Here is a 21,266-nt window from a genome sequence, read left to right as displayed (position 1 = left end):
CTCATTTTTTTCCCACCAGTAAGTGGTTCATTCTTATCAGGAATATTGTGTGCATTGCTGGTCACTCTTTCTCAGAAAGTGAGATGGGTTTATCACTGATACGAAATTGCTGGGGGTGAAATTCACTCTGCTGGGCTACCACAAGGCTTGTGCCCTATATAAGCCCCACTTCGGCTCTTTTCACCAAGTGGATGAACTGTCACTTTGAATTCCTATAGCGAGGCAACAGGGAACAACTGAGTCCACTTTAGAACTCCACCTTTTTGTTTCACCCTTTCTGTTGCATAGGGCAGGTACAGCTCCGGCGCAGGGTGTCCTTGCTAGTTGAACCAATGTCAGTCAAGTGAAATGGTTAAAGAATGTGTACGTTTAACAGGATTTGAAGTTGCTGAAAATTGGTTCAGTTTTATGGCCCTCTTTTTTAGTGTTTATTTGTCTTGCGCAAACATGTGCTAGGCTCTTAGATTTTTTTTCTTTGTGCCCTCATTGCTTTACAGCATACTCTTTCACATAAAATATGAATGGTATGGCACAGTCGTGTAATTCTAGCAATAACAAATTGCTTAGTAATTGTCAGCCCTACTTTCACTCTACCTGATTTTTTTAAACTGATTCTCATTTATAAGATTATTTTCTTATTTATTTCCAGGTGGATGCTATTTCTCATTAAGAGTGCTCTCTTGTGTGTTCAGTTGGGTTTTAATTCTGTGGCCCTCTTGTACTTCAGGCTCCTGGGATCAGGCTCTGAATGTCCAGTGTTTCTGAGAGTACTTCCACTTAGCTGACATTTTTTCCCAGGTCAAGTAAACACCTCTTAAGTGATTGGCAAAACGCCCTATCTTCCATGCCCATGAGTTGCATGGTAGAACTAACAAACAGTGGTTGCTGATAACATACAGTTAAGAAGGAAACAAAATAATTACCAAGTAAGGTCCTGCCACCCAACTGGAAAACTAGAACATTATGGTCAACACATAAAATACAGACGGCCTTATTGTACAGCATTACAGCAGTTTAGTGGCTGAAGGACTTTGGCCAGGACTGGGTCTAAGAAGCTCTCATTGGGGAGGGCCTTGTAACTCAGGTAGCCAAAAGGAGCTTAATGTTTTCCATCCATTTCTAGTATCCTACAAGTAAGGAATAACTATAACTAAAGACTATAACTAAAGGGCCATAAGCAGTGCTCAGCATGCCAGTTGTCCAGCTGAAATTATTTTCATTTTTAAAATCAGTTGTCTGCTAAGAACTAACAGCTCTTCCTGGAGGCTTGTGACCTTCTCTGATCGCTTCCCCTGCTTTGGTAGCCTTTTGTGACCTTAAGGCAGTCATACACCATAGCATAGAGAACTGAGGATAGTTGTTAAGACATGTACTTCTTTCTACAGATACCTGTTAGCAGCCTGGGGAAACCAAACTCCTCCATTTAGTGTTTTCTTGAGCATTTAAACTAGTCTTCAAGCACTTTCTCTGAAGCTTGTGTTCCACTCTTTGATCGTTCTTGCCCACTGAACAACCAGCTGCTTTTATCACAAGAACTTCCTCGCTATCCAGTTTCTCTTTCAGCTGGAGAAGTAGTTCTTCATTCACTCACACATTTACCATTTTTGAGCTTACTCCAGCCTCTAGGGCCCCAAGAACCAGCAGGATAGTAGTCCTAAGTACCTGCGAGTGTGTCTGTACTATAAAATTATACTGATGTTAGAGCAACAGTGACATACGCAGCCACTAAGGGTAACATTTTCAAAAGCACCTGAGTGTCTTAAGTGTCTTGGGACCACTGCAAGTCAATAGGGTTTAGCTGATTTTGAAAATTTTACCTGGAGCAACTGGTGGAGACAGGCTTTGATGGCATAAGGTAAATAGCCTGTGCCCCATCTGCATTATATATTACATAATTGCTACCACAAGCACAGCTGTGTTGTTGATGTTAATTGCTGTAAAATCACTGCTGATTTTTCCTTAGAAGGTAGCTTACTGCACCCTTTTCCTGGAAACAGATAAATGCCAAGAGCTGATTTTTGCCAGAAGCATGGTTGGAAAGATAGTATCTGGCAGGGGCACGGAGCCATGCTTCACATATCTGAAGATCAAATAAGTATTTTTAACTTCTGGGAGGGGCTTACTTTACCACATTTCAACGGGTTCTTGCTGCTCAGCAGCTAAATCTGTTTTGTGTTACTGCACAGCTGAATAACGCTACTGACAGCTAGAGCACCTAGACAATAGGCCAGATGACCTTCTCCCAGACAGATTACTGTGAACGAGGAGTTTGAATAACTGGAAATTGTTTTTAAAAGCAATTACATGCTTTAAAAACAAAACAAAACAAAACCCCAAGTATAAATATAAGCTAAAATTTAAGGAAACATATATATAAATCTAAACTTACAAGTAACTGGAAAGAATTTCCTTTAATCATGTAAAAGACAAATATGCTGCACAAACAATGCGTTCCCTAATTGAGCTGCCTGTTATGCACTAAACAGGTTTATAAAATAAGAAGCACCATATTCAGGAGTCGCTGGGGCGGGGGGGGGGGCACTCAATTACATTTTATTCTGCTGTTTAAGGCCCATCTGTTTCAAAATGGCTGCTTTCTTCACTCTCTTACTCCCAAATAGGTGGCAAACCAAGTGACCTTGTAATTGGCTGAGCATTCGCAAGACTCAGTATGGGACCAGTAGTACACAATGTCTGACTTGAATTTGATTCCAAGTCTTTGCACAAAATGTTAACAAACTAAACCCCTTTATTTCTTAAAGCCATTTCAGTAACTAACACTGGGGGAGTGGTAATTAATGAAGAGGACTGGTCGCTAATACAGAACGATCTGGATTGCTTGCTAAACTGAGTGGAAGCAAACAATATGTATTTTGATAAAGCCAAATGTAAATGTATATATCTTGGAACAAAGACGTTAGGCCATACGCACAGAATGGGGGGTTTCCTGGGAAGCAGTGAGTCTGAAAAAGCATTGGGGGTTGTGGTGGATAATCAGCTGCACTTCCAATGAACTTCCAATGTGAAGCTGTGGCCAATAGAGCTAAAGCAATCCTTGGCTGCATAAACGGGAATTTTGAGTAGGAGTCAAGAGGTTATTTTACCTCTGTATTTTGCACTGGTGCGACCGCTTTTGGATAACTGTGTCTAGTTTTGGTGCCCATAGTTAAGAAAGGATGTTGATAAATTGGAGAGGGTTCAGAGAAGAACCACAAGAATGATTAAAGGATTAGATAAAACACTTTGGAGGTATAGACTCAAGCAGTTCAATCTGTTTACCTTAACAAGAAAAGGTTAAGGGGTGATTACAGTCTAAAAGTACCTACACGGGGAACAAATATTTAATAACGGGTTCTTCAGTCTATCTTAGAAAAGTATAACATTATTCAATGGCTGAAAGTTGAAGCTAGACAAATTCAGACAGGAAATAAGACACAAATTTTTACTAGTGAGGGTCATTAGCCGTTGGAACTATTACCAAGGATTGTGGTGGATTCTCCGTCACTGACCATTTTTAAATCAAGATTGAATATTTTCTAAAATATATGATTTAGGATTTATTTGGGGGCAGAAGACCTCTGGCTTACAAGAGGTCTGACTAGATGACCGCAATGGTCCCTTCTGGCCTTGGAATCTGTGACTCTATGGTACTAAGAACTTTAATTAAGGCCCATTCACTTTCCTTTTGTTAGACCAATTCAGACTGTTGCTTATCCACTTCCCATGTCCTAATCAAGGTGTAAAGAAATCCTGGTCTTTCAGTAGCACCGTGGAGTGCACACCTTTTTCCCAGCTCACTGCTAGATTGTAGAGTATTTATTTTTTAAACTAAAAGGACATGGAGTTAATTTAAAGTTGTGATGTTTCTGCTGTTTGATTTAATTGCATTAATGAAGCAAAATTGTGTTAACATTGTTTGGTCCTTGGCCTTTTTTTTTAAATGTTTCACTGCTTCTAGTGTAAAACTGATAACTCCACTTCAATTTCCAGATGTGATTGATCTAACTCCTGATAACAAAGATGACCTCCAGGCAGTCATTGCTCTCAGCTTACTGGAGTCTCTGGAAGTTCAAGCAGTAGAAAGAGATGCGAACAGGTCAATGAATGTGGATGTTGCTTTTTGTTCTTTGCTTCTACCTGGACCCTGGGGCTTTATGCAGAGTGCGTTCTTATCAACTGTAAAACAAATGTTATTCATTCAACTTAAGAGGACTTAGTGGTGATGGAAGGTGCTTCCACTATCACCCTCTGGGGACTGTCGCCAAGGTACTTTGTATCTGACTTGGAGAGACTGGCAGTACCGCACTACCATACTGAAGGCTAGTTATCCTCATGGCCAATCCTGTCCCTGACACCTCTACCGATGTGACCAACGTAGAGGCTTTTGTGGGTTCTATCCATTAAGAACTGTACTGAGGCCTCCTGCCTTAATTTCTAGGCACTAGGTTACTAAACAGCCATTCACTTTGTCCTTTTTTAACTGGGTTGCGTTTTTTGAGTTTATCTCCATTAACTAATAAACAGAATATGCTCTGTCTACAAATCTCACATGTAGGTCTATGAAAAAAAGTTTGTAGTACTGTTACCAGTTCCACCCTCCAGGCCCTATTTGATTCACCCAACTACCTCTCACCTTTAAGAATGGAAGCTCTGTGAGGCAGATGGGATGGCTGTGAGTATCTGTCAGCACAATGGAACCCTGACCTGTAATATAATAGATAGATAATAACATAATAGTCCTAGAGGTGACAGGCACTGTATGCCAGTCTGTGAGCCAGCTCCATGTATGTCTCCTGTTTGGGACTGCAGTAGTGTCCAATTCCTTTTCTCTTGTTCTGTTGTGGTTACTTGACTAGCCAAGCTTACATACCAAAATGAGTTTCTGTCCCTTTTAAAAGGCTGTCAAGACTCTGGGGATGCTTTCTTACAATGTGACGTTTGCATACTTGTCCTCTGACAGGCCCCACAAAGCAAATGCTGCTGAAAACAAAAATCGCTCCAAAAGGAAACGGTGTGAAGTCTGGGGAGAGAATCCCAAGCAGAATGACTGGAGGAGAGTGAATGACTGGCCTGTTGGCATGAAGAACATTGGAAATACATGCTGGTTTAGCGCAGTCATTCAGGTAATGCCGTGGTAACAGTAATACTTTACCCTTTTGTAATGCCTGCCATTTTGGGGTCAAAACGTGCCTTTCTTGCAATTAAATAAGCTATGTGGCACCTCCACGATGGAAGTAATGTCCTCTTTTTGCAGGTGGGCAAATGTTGGCACAGAGAAGTTAGTTGACTTTTCCAAGGTCACAGTGAGCCAGCTAGCTAGTCTGTATTTCTCCATATTCCTATCAGCAACTTCACATTAATAGAAAAAGAAAAACTGGGTGTCTTCACCCTGGGATGCAGTTTTTTTGAGAGACTTCAATTGCATAACTAAGATTTGAGAGCAGATTGTGCAGGCCCGCCAGATTTCTGCTTCACGTTTTAAACAAAAATGATCTAAAGTGTGATTTTCTTTATGTGGCAGAATATTTTACTCTGATCTTGTTCAAAAACAGCAGCCAAGTAGTCAGGGCAAAAATGAGATAAATGAGAAAAAAAGGCTATGTAAATATATCTATGTATTTATTATTATTCACAAATATGTGTCCTGTGTCATGGTGCAATGGTAAAATACTTCTTGAATGACAGAAGCCAGACTGGTAAAGTGGTGATAATGTAATTTTACTGGAGTGAATGCTGGCTCCACAGCATATGGTGTATCCGATTCCAGTTAATGGAGTACAGTGGCTTAGATGCCTGAAATAATAAGAAACTAGTCTGAGTGCATCATTAATGATTATTATTAGTGATTAGTAAAATGAGAAGAGACAGCAGAAAGAAGAACCAAACACACTTAATTCTTTGGGCTCTTTTTACATCAGCAGATAAGTGTCGGGGGTGGGTTTTTTTCTGTTTTTGGGGCGAAGTGGGGAACAGTTACCGAAATGCTTCTCTGGGGGTATGATTGATTCCCCTGCCCTATCATTCCAATTTCCAATGTGAAATGGAAGAACTCTCCTCACTCTTTCTCAAAAGGTTTCTCTTAATTTACTTGAAAAATTTAGTTGGGATGGAGGGAGGGAATTGAGTCTTGGGGAAGAGGAAGGGCAGAGCTGTTAAAGGTTTTATTTTTTGAGGAGAAAGTCATTGAAGAATTTGGGGGTGGGTAAGAAAACATACAGTCTGCAAAGAATGACATGGACTTGGGAAATGAAGATGAGACCCAAGACCAGACTTGAGTTGACCAGCCCGGACAGTCTCTTTTAACCATTTTTTCCTTTCAGTCTCTCTTCCAGCTGCCGGAATTTCGTAGGCTGGTCCTTGGTTATTCTCTCCCGCAGCGCATGCTTGAGAATTATCGAAGTCGCAGTGTAAGTTCTCCTGGAAATGCCTGCCTCTTCCAGGGGATTCTGGCAGTTTGTATTGGTGACTCTATAAAAACTGAGCTGCTGCTTGTGGACAAGGGTGGGAAATTGCTCTTGAGGACAATGCGTTATCACAGAAATGGTTGAAAGTTTCTCATAAATTTTTCTCAAAAGCTAGGAACTGCAGAGAGAGTGGAAAATCTGTGTCTTGTTAATCTGTTTTGGTGACTCTGGAAATTCAGGACTTATTTCCTCTCAGTCTCCCCCCTACCTCTCCTTAATACCCCAAGTCTCTAGCTCAAGTCTGAACTTCAGAATATTAGAGTACAGCTTGGCCTTCTTATTCTAGATGCCATATTACTTCTGGCACCTCTCCTGATCCCAGATTTCCCACTTTGAGGAACCATTGCAAATTCTTCAGTTCTCCCGTGTGCTTAATTCACGATCAGATTTGCTTTCAAGAAAGATCCTTGCATCATGGGGAAGGAGATATGGGTTCCTAACACAAGTTGGTCTCTTCTGAGACTGTCCCTTGTATTAACATCCTATGTGCTGGCCCTGTAATTTAGCTCTTCATATATGTGTCGTACTTTTATTGAGCAGTAGACTATTGTGCTCTCTTCTTTTCTAGGAAAAGAGAAATATTGCATTCATGCAGGAACTTCAGTGTCTCTTTGCTTTAATGTTGGGGACACATCGTAAATTTGTAGACCCCACTGCATCACTGGAACTTTTAAAAGGCGCATTTAAATCAGCTGACGAACAGCAGGTAAAATGGATACAATGCCTCTTGGCTTTTCTCAGAACAGCCCTAGCAAAGATGTAAACAGTCATATTTCACTTAATGCTACTATAATTCCAAACACTTGCCTGTCTGTGTTTCACCTGACAAGTGTGTGTAAAACTCTCTCTTAAAGATACGTGACAGTGAAAGGTACGTGCCTACCAAAAAGACGGTTAAATAGTCAGTGTGAAATTTGTCCCTTCACTGCTATCGGAGTTGCTGTTGGGGATCATCAGATTTGAAACTTGACGACTTCTCCATGTCCCCAGCATAGTTTCCTCTGACTTAGTACAGTGCAGGACAAAGTGTTCATCTTTGATCTAGAATAGTGGTAACAACACATAGCTCATATAGGTTATTCACATGGTTAGAGATACCACAATAGTTTTGTGAGTATATTTGAAAAAGTGTGAGATTTTAATAAATCCTGCTTATATCAAAGCATTTTCTTGGTAGAATCTTTCACTGTCCAATTTGTGGCTCTCTTTTAGCAAGATGTGAGCGAAGTCACGCACAAGCTTCTGGATTGGCTAGAGGATGCATTCCAGCTTTCTGTGAATGTAAAGTGAGTTTTTATGTTTTGGGTTGTTTTTACTTAATGTCCAGAAAAATAGATTTTTAATGAGGCTGTTTGGCTAATAGATGTTAGAGTTTAAATTAATATTTTAGGCAAATGAAGAAACCATTTCTTCACTGCACCAGTCAGGATAATCCCTTTTCAATAATATTCAGCATTCTATGTTTGCATCAGCACTTCTTCCCTAGATAGGTGCTTTTATTCAGTGCCATTGTGACCTGCAGAGTACATAAGCTTTTATGGAACTCTTCAACATGGATTGTCCACCAGGTAATAAACTCCATATTGTATTTTTTAGAGTTGTTACAGCCAATGGGGTAAATTCATATTGAATAGTGCATTAATCTGTAGTGTGATAGTTACAATTATAATAAAAAGTCTTGACGTGTACAGGGTCACGCTGTATGAAAATCAGCTGCTTTTTACACTTAAATAACTGTTGATGATTTTTTTAAGTGCAGAAGAGTAATTTTTTGTCCTTAAGGATAAAGGGGCATGTTAAAAAAGCATAACTGGAGTTCTGAGTGCAAACTTATCCAGAATGAGCAAGTATGGGTTAGAATAGAAGTCAAGTATCCAGGACTCCTGGGTTGCAGTCTTGTTTCTGCCACTGGCTTACTCTGTAACCTGATCTAGGCAAGTCACTCCCACCTCTGTGTTACCTATCTACATAAAAGGGATGATGATATTTACAAAAGCATCTTGGGATCCTTCTAAAGGCACTTTCAAAATGTAGAGTATAATTATCAGTATTAGTACAAACTAATGGCTTTCTCTTCTTTGGTTTGTTTTTAGGCACAAAGCCCAAGGCTGAGGTTTAGATGTTAAATTTAAGTCCATTTTAATACCTTGTGGCCTTAAAAAAAAAAAGGGGGGGGGGAAGGGCAGCATATGTAATACTTACTTATTAATTGAGGATTTAAACACACACACAACCTATTCCCTCATAGCTTGTGTTTTGAGCCATTTTTGCTACTTTTTCCTCCAGTTATATTAATGTTGGTTATATTTTGTTGATGCCATCAAAATAAAAATTCCAATATATGTGTATTCTTGTAAAGGCAAGTGTAACTCACCCATATGCTCCCTTTCTGTCTAACAAAATGCATACAATCTCCTTTTGAAAACAGCAGCCCTCAAGACAAATCAGAGAACCCAATGGTGCAACTCTTCTATGGGACTTTCTTGACGGAAGGGGTCCATGAGGGTAAGTTAGAGATTTTTTTGTTTTACGTTTAATTCTTTTTTTGAGTGGTTTGATTGTTGCTGTAGTGTAGATCTATGATGTGATTTGTGACATTGTGTGTTGTTGCAGTTTCTTGGTGAGATTGTCTGTCTGGTCCTTCGCTATTACAATAGGCGTATAGATAAGAGTATCTTTATATAGTTGTCCTAGTGCTGGCGAATATAATGTAAAGTCTGTTCTCCAAAGGGTAATATTCTCTATTAAATGCTTACCGTTATGAACATAGATTTGTAAAGGGTCTCACCTCTAGAGAAGATGAGCCGTAGGGGCCTAATTTCTCTACTGTGATGACATGTGTAACTTGCCTGCCCGATGAAAGATCTCGCGTGATTTGTTGCAAGATTTCGTGGAGCGTTACAAGCTGTTGTTTTGGTAGGAAACATATAGTTGTATATGATAAAATAAGTTAGAGAAGAGAGAGTGTTTTCTGTTGGTGTTTTAAGGTGGTTTATATTGTTTTCCTTCTCCTTTATTCAGGCAAGACCTTTTCCAAGATAGAGACCTTTGGCCAGTATCCCCTTCAGGTAAACGGTTATCGAAACTTGAACGAATGTTTGGAAGGGGCCATGGTAGAAGGGGAGATTGAGCCACTACCTTCTGATCAATCAGTGAAGTATGGACAAGAGGTTGGTTGCATGTATTGTTTGCTCTTCTTGAAAGGATGCAGTCAATGTAGTGCAGGGAGGTCCTGTTTTATCCTGGTAACTTAAAATGGTGACTGTAAACATTCCCTCTTCACCAAATGTAAAACATTACATGGTCAGTCTGTTAAATGTACATTACTGTTAAATGTGAGTTGATATCTAAGCCACCAAGCCCTAGTTTATTTGTAAAGACGTTGTTGTCCAATGTAACTTACTCCAGGAGTTTACCCTTTTAAAAAGGCGCCTGCTTCTGATGTGTAAGTGTGATAAAGTCTCTCTCTTTCTATTGAAGCCTACCTGTACCTGAGTAGGGGAGAACCACTGCCTCCATATTTTCGGAGGGTAAAAGTACAGTGCTTAACTCTATGGTATGCCATTTGGAATTTGTATTTTTTTTCTCCCTGTTATAGTGTGCATTTTTCTCTCTCATTGTAACTCTTAACCTTCTGCCTGTGCTGATTATTTTTTCCTTTTTTTAATTACTCAAATCATGAGCCAATCATAAGCTGCTTAACTTTGTGACAAATTAAAAAGTGAAGATACACACATTGCATTCAGCCTCACTTTATAGATAAAAGCAATGGGAAAGTTAGACTACAGAGAAGGTCAACTAAAATGATGGAAGGATTCATGTGATGTGAAGGCAGACTGAGGGAAATTAGCTTGTAGGCCATGTTAAAAAGGTGCTGGAAGATAATGCTAAAGAGATGTTTGCAAGGGTTGGTGGTAACAGGGGGAGGGGAAAAGAAGTTTCACTCATTAGATGAATACCTGAAAGATGAGTTGCAGTGACTTGAATTAAAAAAGGAAAAAGAGGTTTGACTTCAGGGTGAGCTTGTTTTAAGGCCCATCTAACTTTGGAATCAACTACCTGATTTTGGTGATTGCTGCTCTTGTGTTAGTGCCACATGGACACAGTTGAAGCAGACTTCTGGTAGGATTGGTGTAGTGCAAAATCTTGAGCAGTGTGAGCAAGATGGAGTTAAACAGGTGATGGGAGAGGTCCATGGCGCTTAGTTCCTTTAAATGGTTAACTGAAAAATAGGGGAAAGTGTCTCAAACCAGGACATGCATCAAGGACTGTCACTTTTATTTTTAAGAGATGTGATTGGAAAATCTGTGCTCATTAATTTAACTTCTCAGGATATCCTGACTAGTGGACTGCATGATAGGGGACGTGGAAAATAAAGTGCATTTTATCTTTTGAGACCTTAGGTGAGTGTTTTGAAGCCTGATTTGCAGCAGGATTAACTGGAAATCTGTTTCTTTACCTCAATAGCAGGTTTATAAACATTTCCCTTCTGTTGTTGTTTATGAGGATGTTTGGTTGATTTTTCTCAAAAGGGTCATGATAAATGGCAGCTTCCCTCTGTATACATTAATATTGGCCGTCACTGTCAATATTATTGGTGCATTTTGATTCCACGGATGAACTGTTGTGTTCTGGCTTTCTGATATGGATCTTTCAGAGCAGTACTATCTTAGAGTACTATCAGGAGCCCAAAACAGGGAGGGTACTGTCTGTCTGGCACTGCGTAAGAATGTGTGAAATATTCTTCTGGCAATGGATGTTAGAAATATTCTTGAAAGCTGGGAGCCGGGGAAAGTATAAATGCAACTACGGATAATCTTTTCAGTGTGGCACTTATTGCACACTCCAAATATTGAGAAGTTGGGTCTGTTGTCTGTGCCTTTTAAGCTAAACAGTTTCTGAATAGACCAAAAGTCGCTGAATAGCTGAGTGCACAGAGATTGGTTACGGGCTGCTATTTGTTGATGTTCATTGCGTGCCAACAGCATTGTGAAGTAACTCTCCTTCTCTGAGGCCTTGGGCCTACATACATTGTTTCAGTGTAGCATTTGCCAACTTATTCTAAATTCGCTCCTTGACTAGATGGTAGTCTATCAATCTGAGTGCCCTGGGCATCAAATATTGACTTTCTGGATATTATTTAACTATGTTTTGTATGGTGAAGGTCTAAAATGAAAGTGGAAGTCTTATATTTTGTAAAATTAGGTTTTCTAAATAGCAACTCATATTGATTTAGTACACGCTTCGTATGTATAAGGGAAAAAAATTATTTGGGGGCAGAATAACTTGTCGATATAAAATGTGCCATTCAGCAATCCTCTCAAAACCTGTGCCCTGGTTGGGGCATTTCTGTTTGTTACAGCGTTGGTTTACAAAGCTCCCTCCCGTGTTAACCTTTGAACTCTCCCGGTTCGAGTTCAATCAGTCACTAGGGCAGCCAGAGAAGATTCACAACAAACTAGAATTTCCCCAGATTATTTATATGGACAGGTGAGATTTTACAAGACTGTTGTATTTCAAAACTGATTCCTCACACTTTGCTCTGTTTTATTCTAACTAGAGAAATAGAGGGGTGGGTGGGTGGGTCTGTGAGCAGGGAAATGTTAAAATGTATGCATATGAGAGACAATGCAGAGCTTAGAGGTATACAAATCTCACTCAGTCACTTTTTTGGGGGGGGCGGTATTCGTTTAGGTATTTGTACAGCAATAAAGAGATTATTCAAAGGAAGAGAGAGGAGACCAGGAAGTTGAGGAAGCAAATAGCAATTCTGCAGCAGAAATTGGAAAGGTAAGCATCCAACTCCCTCCCCCTCCCCCAGGAGTTGGTGTTTTTCTCTTTAAACAAGGTATGAAATTGAATAAGGGCTATTTGTATTCAAGATCTTAATTTAAGTAACACAGCAGTTAGTTATTTGTATAACCAGCAACTACTAGGCATTTATATTTTATAATAAATATGGCTTGCTCATACTATTTTCCTGTCCATGTACAATGAGTTGTGTGAGGATTCAGTTAACAGACCTCTGCTGTCTTGCTTCTGTTCTTTAGATACATGAAATATGGCTCTGGCCCAAGCCGCTTCCCATTACCTGACATGCTGCAGTATGTTCTTGAATTTGCCAGTACAAAGCTACCTTTAGTTGTTCCCTCTGCTCAGGACTCTCAGATGATGCCCGCACAGTCCCCAGCTGAGTGCTGTGGTCTGAATGAACCTTTGCAGCAAAATAGGTGAGGAAAGAAAAAAAGTTTGTTGGCTAAAGAGAGAGCTTTCACCTTTTGAGCTAAAGAGTCCTGGATCATTGCTCCAGGAGGTGTTATGTCGTGTGATTCAGTTGTCTAGGCACTCAGAACCTTGGGGATGTGTGGTATGAACACCAACACAGTTAGTCCCTGCTTTTGAGTATCCCTGCTTCCAGATGGGTGCTACCAGTCTGTGCAGATAACACTCTGCATCCAGTTTGTGCTTTTTTCCTCTCCAGATACAAAGTCAAACTGCTATGTTTAAGCAGTAATCTTGAGATAAATGATATGAACTCTTTGCACATTGTAGTAATCATTTGTTTTGTTTCATCAACCATTAAAATAGTGCAATATTGAATTATCACAAATCTGCCCACCATGGTTGGCTTGCGCTCTAAATTTAAGCAAGCAAGTAAACGAGTTCTCTGGTAAAATGGGAAGGAATTGTCAGTGCTGTGGATTGTGGCTCTATGCTTCACTGTGGAGTCCTGTAAGAACTTGAACTTTTACATCACCTCTTGTCTTGGGATCTGGTCTTCTCGGAAGTGACTGCACTTTAATAAGCTTATAGGCTGCCAAACTGTTTCCTGACTAGTGAATAAGTCTAAGCCTGGCGTCATCTGGGATGGAAACTTGCTTGTTCAGATCTTGAATATTTTTTTAAAGCTATGTGAACTTGCATATGCTCTCTGGAAACAGCAGCCTGAATGGTGTGTCCATCAGTATGTGGCTTTTGCTTCACAGTGTATTAGAAACAGAAAATACTGAGGACACTGAAGGCGCAGCATCCACTCTGATAAACCCTCCAGCCCAGCAAGAATTAATGAGCAAACTTCCCCAGCCCTCCTGTTTACCAGCTGAAATGCCTGAATGCCCAGCTCCTCGTGTGGTCACAGAGGAGGAGATGAGCCTAGTTAGGACGTGCCTGCAGCGATGGAGGAGCGAGATTGAGCAGGACATTCAAGGTTGGCCCCAAGTATTTATCGTGCATTTCAGCCTTTTGCTAACCTAAATTCCTTCTGGTAGCTTCAGCTAGATAACTTCTGAACCATGCTCCACCCCAGAGGTGGCTGCTTTTCAGCCGTTAGTATAGAAATATCCTTATATGTCTTGTGACAGGGCCCTGGTCTATCACAGGATAAGCATGCACAACTTTCCATTAACTTCTGTGGTAGTAACTGCATGACTGTATCCGAGGGCAGGCATGGGCCTGTGTTCTGAGTATCTCTGTGCTGCCATGTGTTTGGGATTAAGGGGGCGCTATCTAAACAAAGTTGGTGATCAGTGTTCTTCTTCTCAATAGATCTCAAGGACTGTATTACCAGAATCAATCAATCCATTGGTCAAATGTATGGCGACCCTGTCCTCCGTCAGGTAGGAAGTGTGGCTTTGTTAGGTTTTCATATAGGGGCTCATTAAAATGATATAGTTCTGCTGGTGTGTGCCTATAGGTCACGTTAATATTAGGAGAAATTGCATGCATGTACATAGGAAGGGTGTGTGTGTCTAAATGTTTTGCCAAGTTCACTTTGAAATGAAACACATGCCTTTCTGAGGAGGGAAATAACTTATTTAGAATGGTGTTCTTAGTAGGTGAATAATAGGATCCATGAACCTAAAAACAAACTGAATATAATGCACTTAATATAATCTTAGATAAACACTCGTCTCTGTCAGTTTCTTCCATTAGCACTTGGGCACCTGCGCATGCTAAGATGAATGTTGTAGAGTCATAGATATCTGGATTGGTCAAAGACCCTGAAGGATGAACTCCCCATGTCACTGCAGAGTAGCAGGGTAGTCATGCTCTACTATGTTTACCAGTTGAACAATGTCCATTGTCTAAAGTGAAATCCAAGTTGTTGGTGGTCAGTTTACTTTTTCTGCGTTAGCATATTTCAAAAATTCCCCAGGAAAATCTTGTTTTGAAAAATTTAAGGATTTTCAAGAAATAGTGTCAGTGTTTTTCCCCCCTAGCTTTCTTGATGAAAACTGAGGTAAACGCTAACCTTTATTTCGCTGCCCTTTCCCGTTAGTATGTAACAGGTTAGCCCCTTTGTGTGGTCTCGGTTGTAGATAGCTGACTTCTTGGTGCAAGATGGCCTGGCTTAGGGCTCAGAATTCTTCTCTCTGCTGAATCGCACTTTGTAGTTCTACCTACTTACATGACACCTGCTCAGTAGATACCTGATGTGAGATCTCTTGCCCTGCTACTTGGTGACTGGACCTGTTTCAAAGCTGTTGGGGATGGGGCGAGAGGTAGTGTGAGAATGAGCTCTCTTCCAGTTTTCTAGAACCAAGAGTCCAGAAACTCCTCCACTGCCAACTGTCTCATTTCTGTGCTTTTCAGCCTCAGTGGATGCAGAACCTAGTCATCTCCCTGTATTAGGATTAGAGTTTTAAAAAAGGGATTGTCATTAGCTTTTTCTTGTTTTGTGTTTGGATTTTTTCTGACAATTAAATTTTCTGTGCCTGGGAAAAGTGTTCAGATTTCAAGACTTCTGTCCTTGACCTAGTATTTCTATCAAGTCACCTTCACTGTGGATGCCTTGCAATGTATATAACACCTTAGATAGGCAATTGCTCCATCTGCCCACCAGCCAGGAACTGCATTGCCAGTAAATACTGCAAACAGATAATAAAGGCTTTCCAGCAAGAACTGGCCTAGGAATGAGCCTGGATCTTGGGCCCACATAAGCAGGATGGGACTTTGTCAGACCAAGAGGGCCGCCTAAGTCTTTGCCTGAGAGGTCTCTGATCTATTGGAGAAAGAGCCTGGTGGTTTTGAGTCTGAGCCTATCTGCAAAAGAACTTCTTGCATCCACCAGGGCATGAGGTCTCTGAATCTTTACCTGCGAGTAGAGCAGCCAGTTACTGAGAGTCCCAGGCTCTTCTTGGATTCATTTGTTTCTGTATCAAAGAACAGGAAGCATAGGTTGAACAGGCATCTGAAAATTATACACTGGTGTCCTCAGAGTTGTGTTAGATTCCCAAGATCTGAGAGTGATGAAGTATCCTCTGATCCGTGTCACTCAGATACTTTGGGCGGGAAGGACCTTGGGAACTACCGTCCTCTGAGTAGACTCTACAGAGAGGGCATTATTTTTGGATGGGTTTTGGTTATCAGCCTAGACTATTCTCTCTGATGTAAGAAGCGGGTCTTTGGGTAGTGCACTTTGCAATACGTTCTGTCACCACATAGCAGTGCAGGTAATCTTAGAGTTTGGAATTACAGAGGTGTGTTCAGAGAATCAAAGCCACTGTAGGAAGTGTATTTTTAAAAATATATGCAACAAACACTTGCAGGATGCTGCTCCAATTTTAATCCTGAAAATACTTTTTGTGCCAGGCACAGGGCTCTGTTACAGGCAGCCAGGCTGATTGCTTGAGAATTTTTGTTTCAGATTTTAATGCAAATGCAAGGGGGCTTAGCTCCAAGTTCCAATTATCTTTCGCCCCAGCAATAGAAACCAGAAGAACTTGTGTCTGGTACATCATGGGTCTCTGGCAAACATTTTAAAAAGAGCCCCAGTAGTAAGAAACTCATTAAATAATTTAGATGAGATATGATGACTTCCACACATGGAACATAAAATTAGTTTGACAGGTTTGGATACCAGTGGGGTGGTCAGGCTTAGGATGTCATAGTGACACTGTGGTAGTGGATAGAAGTGTTTTTAAGCTGAGCTCATCAAGGGGAAGGGAATCTGTTTGCATTAGGCAGTCAAATGTACAAATGGACAATTTTTAAGCATATGACAGCTGTGAATGTCTTCATAGATTTTCGATTACTTCATCTATTAAAGATAAGCCTGGAAATCCTGTTCATGTGAATTTTCAGGTTCCTTATCGCTTGCATGCCGTCCTGGTTCACGAGGGCCAAGCAAATGCTGGTCACTACTGGGCCTACATATATGACCAGCCCCGGAAGAGCTGGCTCAAATTCAATGACATCTCTGTGACAGAATCATCCTGGGAAGAACTGGAGAGAGATTCATATGGAGGCCTGAGGAATGCCAGTGCCTACTGTCTTATGTACATCAATGATAAGCTGTCCTACTTTGTTGCAGGTACTGGAACCAAAGCTGCAGGTAGTACTTAGTCACTTGTGTAGTGTGTGTTGCCTTCATAGCATTGAATGACCATTAACCTGCTCAACTCCGCTATGACACTAGTAAGTGTTATCCCTGTTCTGTGGATGGGGAAGCTGTGACAAAGGGGATTTTAATTTGGCCATGGCCAAAGAGGGAGTTGGAAGCAAAACAGATATGTGAAGTGAGATGTTTCCTGTCCTGCCTGTGCTTGATTCACCAGCCCAAGTGAGCGCTTGTTCAGACCTTTTGGGTTGATACTAAAGTATTGTTTCAAATAGCTTGGTTAATGTAGGCTCATAGGAATTGCCATACTGGGTCAGCCCCCTTGTCTATCTATCCTAGTATCCTGTCTTTCTGACAGTCGCCAGAGCAGATGCTTCAGAGGAAGGTAAAAGAAATCTTGTAGCAGGCATATGCGGGCTAATCTGTCCCCCATTAAATTAAGGATGTCCTAATCCCTAATTGTTGGAGATTGTCTTAACCTCATGCTTCAGGGTTTTTCTTAGCATTAACTGTAACTATTCTTCTTATCCGTATAAATGTCCAGTCTTGCATTTGTCTTTGTATTTCAGTTTGCCTGTATTCTGGCATTCTCATTGTGTGTGTGTGTGTGTGCAGTTGGCAAATCATTTATAAGATCAAACAGAATGTTTCCTACTTTGGCCTGGCCATTTATACCCTGCTTTTTGGTTTGGCTTCTGATAGATAGTGGTAGCATAATATACACAGCACATCCAGTGCATGTTGTTTATGCAGCGTATCGTCCCTTCTGTGCCTGAGATGAATTATCACTAATGATAACTGATCCTTGTAATTGTGTGTTTACAATGCATGAGTGTATAAGCAGCTACTTGCAAGCATTATCATACATGTGGTATCGTACAGCTGTTGGCCATCTAGAAGAGCCTAATAATTTCATACATGGCTCATTTTGTTATAATAGAAGCAAACAATGCAGCAATAGTCATTGGAGAATCTAGTTAATGGGAATGCGGAAGCTGAAACAAGTTCTTGTTTGTCTTCCTCATGCTCTGACATTTCAGTTTCTAAAATGAACCCATCCTATGCTTTTAATGAGACTTAATAGACATTTAGTGCTTTTAAAGATCCTTGTGCTTTTAAATATTTTTATAAAAGAAAGAATCTGGGATAGGGCATTATCATTCGGTATTAGATACATTCCTAAGTATGGTCTTTCCTTAAGCGGTACTATACAGCTGAAATACCATTATTATCCAGTGTCTCATTATTCCTAGATATTTCAGTACCTGTATAAAATCACTCACTACCTGGAATCCTTGCAGTTTCCTACCCCTGGGTTTCATGTAGTGGTGGAAGTGTAGAGTTTTAAGCTGAACTCCAAGTTTTCTAGTTATTGTCATTTTAAGCCCCATCTGTAGCATTATGGTAGCCTCTGGTAAAGAGAAATCATCTATGCCCTCTCTCAGTCCTGATTGTTACTTTGAGTGGGTTTACTGAGCCCAGGTGCGCCATGCAGAAATGTACCTTTCTATGGCTAGTTATTGTTTGTATTACCGTAGTGCAGAGGAGCACTAGTCATGGACTATTGTACTAGGTTCTGTATAAACACAGAACAAAAACATGGTCCTTTGCCCAAAGAACTGACCACCTACCATCTTCTTGTACTTATTTATAGAGCATCTTGAATTCAAATTCCAGGAAAAAAAATTCTTTTCCTTCTTTATTTTTCCAAACCATTTGATCAATCTTCTGTAATGTTTCTAGATATTCCTCGTTTGCAGCAGTATTATCTTGCTGCTGTGTGTTTCATTGCTAAATAAAAATCTTGCTTTTCTCCAGATGATGATGATGATGCAGAGACAGGACAGTTTCAGAAAGAAATAGAACTTCTGCCACCTGAACTCCAGAATTACATACAAGAGGACAACTGGAGGCTTGAACAGGAGGTGGAGGAATGGGAACAGGAGCAATCCTGCAAGATCCCTCAGATAGAGCCTTCAGCTACTTCTGAATCTCAGGATTTCACGTCTGAATCAGGACAAGGTAACACAAGATCAGTGTGTTTGCCGATCGTGTTCCATGTCTCTACAATAACTTCCCTGTAATAAATTCCACCATTATCTAAGCTTTTCATAACAATTTTGAACACCTTGGAAAAGCTACCAACTAAGCTCAATTGCTGAATTTCCATCATATCAGCAGAAAAAGCTAATGTTCTATCATGCGATGTGCTGATATCTGCATAGCTATAGACATGCCATCAAGTGTGATCATATCCTGTTTTACATTCAGCGCATGGCAATGATCTAATCTCAGTTTGATTTAATTATATTAATATTTTATGTGTTTATTGTAGAAAGTTGACATGTTCACCTCTTGGGTGGGAGACCCCACCCATTACCAGCAATCTTTTATAGCATGAGTCTCGCTGAGCTTCACAAATGTGGTTGTGTATAATATTGCCATTGAAGTGCAGTCGTGCTGTTTAATGGTACACAGCAGCGTTTCATGTTTTAGGACAGGAGGTAAAGAAGAATTTGTTGAAAGTGCAGAGAGATAATTCATTAATTTGTTTCCCTTGGGATTAAATTTCAAACTCCAGAATCAAATGCGATGTAAAATTGGGGTTGTGCATCACAGTTTGCCAAATGATTAAGGTTTTCTGCCATGTGTAGTCCAATATTCTGTCCTCTGAGGCCACAAAATTGTTTTCTGACCGGCAAAATATGTGAGATACTGACCCTTGAGCTCAGAGTCTGTTGAGCTGTGTACAAAAACTTGAGGCCCTAATCTGCCAGAGCATTTAAGCACGTGTTTAACTTTAAACACGAGCAGTGCTATTGACTTCAGTGTGACTATTTTTGTGATGAAGTGCTTCGCTTGATCGGGTATTTTAGAGTACCTCTATGCTGCAGCCGGGAGCAAACCTTCTAGCCCACGTAGACAGATTCATGCTAATGGAGCGTGAGCTAGTGTACTAAAAATTGCGCTAGCCACCCAAGCTCAGACCCGGGGGTCAGGTAAACTTGAGAGACTGAGCTGCCGCCCAAGCCACAACATCCGCACTGCTATTTTTAGTGTGTTAGCTTGAGCCCCACTAGCCCGAATCTGTCTCCCTGGGCTGGGAAGCTTGTTTGTAGTGTGGATACACCTTAGTAGCGTTTACATTGAATGACCTGTCATTCAAAATGTTGTCTTTTCTGGAATGTTACCCAAGAGTTGAGTTGTGTGTGAGGAAAATTGAGTTGGCTCTTCCATGACAAAGGAGGCTGCAACCAATTACAAGGTTAGAAAGTGGAGTTTCATGGGTTAACAATGGGGCAGGACATTGGTCACTGTGCCTGGTAAATACTAAGGTACAGTACCATGCAGCCATCCTATTTACCAATTTCCTCTCTTCCATTTGGATTTGTGCCTTCCTGGTGACATTATTGAATGTTAACATCTCTCTGAATTTCCAATCAGATCCATCGTCAGGCTGTGAACACAGCATACGCTCGCTGTCCTCCGAACATGCCAGGATTGCAAAGGACCAGACAGCGCAGGCCATTGCAAATACAGCTGATGCCTATGAGAAGAATGGTGTAGAGGCTGCTCTGTATGAGGTGAGAACTCTGGAACATGGGCCCTGCAGCAGCCAGCTGTTTTTGCATCTCTGTGTTAACAGACCTCTGTCTCTCACTTGCTTATAATTCTGTAGCACTGCTGCCTTTAACCCAACTCCTTTCTGCTTTCCTGTTTGGTTTTAGCTTTTTGTGTGTTTCTTATTCTCTTTCTCCTCTTTCTGCTGCCACAGCCAAAGGAGGCAGAACCAACAAAGGCCCAGCTGAGAGAAACAGCCCTTACAGTTCAGTCAGAACAGCAACAAGATGCTAAAGGGACAGAGTCTGCTGCCCAGCCTAGCTCACAGGTCTCTGAAGTGGAGATCCCCAGAGTGGGGAAGATTCTGGTTAGATCTGACGCAGATGGATATAATGAGGAGGTACAGAGCCCAGTGCAGGAGCTAGTTATTTTTCTGGCATTAATCTTTGCAGTTGTGGGTTGCTTTGGGGCTTTCTGAAGATTTGTGGCGAGTAGTGGTTTTGCCATGAAACTGTGTGTCGTTCAAGTATATTTTTCCCTCTGTAGTAAGCAGAGAGGTTGGGTCCAATTGTTTAGTAATTTACTTTTTAAAACTATTTGAAAAGTTGTCAGAAAAGTGACTCTATAAAAACACACACACTCATCTTCTTACTCAATAGATCTGCTCCCACTTTTTTTAAGTCCTCTTCCTCTCATTCCTTTCCTTCCTGTCACTCATATCTAAGGTGTTTCTAGGGCGCCTGGCTTCACAAGGTGGCTTTTGTACTTTTTTTTTTTCACCCAGTTGTCAATGGCTTTTATTCTACTTTTCACATAATCATCATAATTGTCAGCTGACAATGTCATACAGTCAATGCCATGTAACTTTTCCAATCACAGGTACTGTTATCTGATTCTGGCAA

At 40.8% G+C, this 21,266-nt stretch overlaps 1 protein-coding gene across 5 annotated transcripts in view; it reads left to right on the top strand.

The window, feature by feature from the left end:
* USP28 (ubiquitin specific peptidase 28) overlaps positions 1-21,266 on the top strand; it is a 109,554-nt gene that overhangs the window by 78,059 nt on the left and 10,229 nt on the right. For 2 of the 5 annotated variants that reach the window (XM_077839746.1, XM_077839747.1), the window contains exons 4-19: positions 3,991-4,096; positions 4,961-5,123; positions 6,321-6,407; positions 7,033-7,170; positions 7,677-7,750; positions 8,893-8,969; positions 9,486-9,634; positions 11,827-11,954; positions 12,159-12,254; positions 12,515-12,694; positions 13,451-13,671; positions 14,010-14,080; positions 16,548-16,776; positions 18,622-18,825; positions 20,248-20,387; positions 20,579-20,764. In XM_077839746.1, the coding sequence (XP_077695872.1) occupies positions 3,991-4,096; positions 4,961-5,123; positions 6,321-6,407; positions 7,033-7,170; positions 7,677-7,750; positions 8,893-8,969; positions 9,486-9,634; positions 11,827-11,954; positions 12,159-12,254; positions 12,515-12,694; positions 13,451-13,671; positions 14,010-14,080; positions 16,548-16,776; positions 18,622-18,825; positions 20,248-20,387; positions 20,579-20,764 (2,249 nt within the window). Of the gene's footprint in view, positions 1-3,990; positions 4,097-4,960; positions 5,124-6,320; positions 6,408-7,032; positions 7,171-7,676; positions 7,751-8,892; positions 8,970-9,485; positions 9,635-9,954; positions 10,021-11,826; positions 11,955-12,158; positions 12,255-12,514; positions 12,695-13,450; positions 13,672-14,009; positions 14,081-16,547; positions 16,777-18,621; positions 18,826-20,247; positions 20,388-20,578; positions 20,765-21,266 lie in introns of those variants that run through there. The other 3 variants (XM_077839744.1, XM_077839743.1, XM_077839745.1) reach the window with 2 other exon arrangements.

This window comes from Eretmochelys imbricata, chromosome 22 (genome assembly GCF_965152235.1).
Source record: "Eretmochelys imbricata isolate rEreImb1 chromosome 22, rEreImb1.hap1, whole genome shotgun sequence".
Taxonomy (NCBI): Eukaryota; Metazoa; Chordata; order Testudines; family Cheloniidae; genus Eretmochelys; species Eretmochelys imbricata.
The sequence above is the reverse complement of the archived record's forward strand: the minus strand, read 5'-3'. Positions and strand labels throughout refer to the sequence as shown.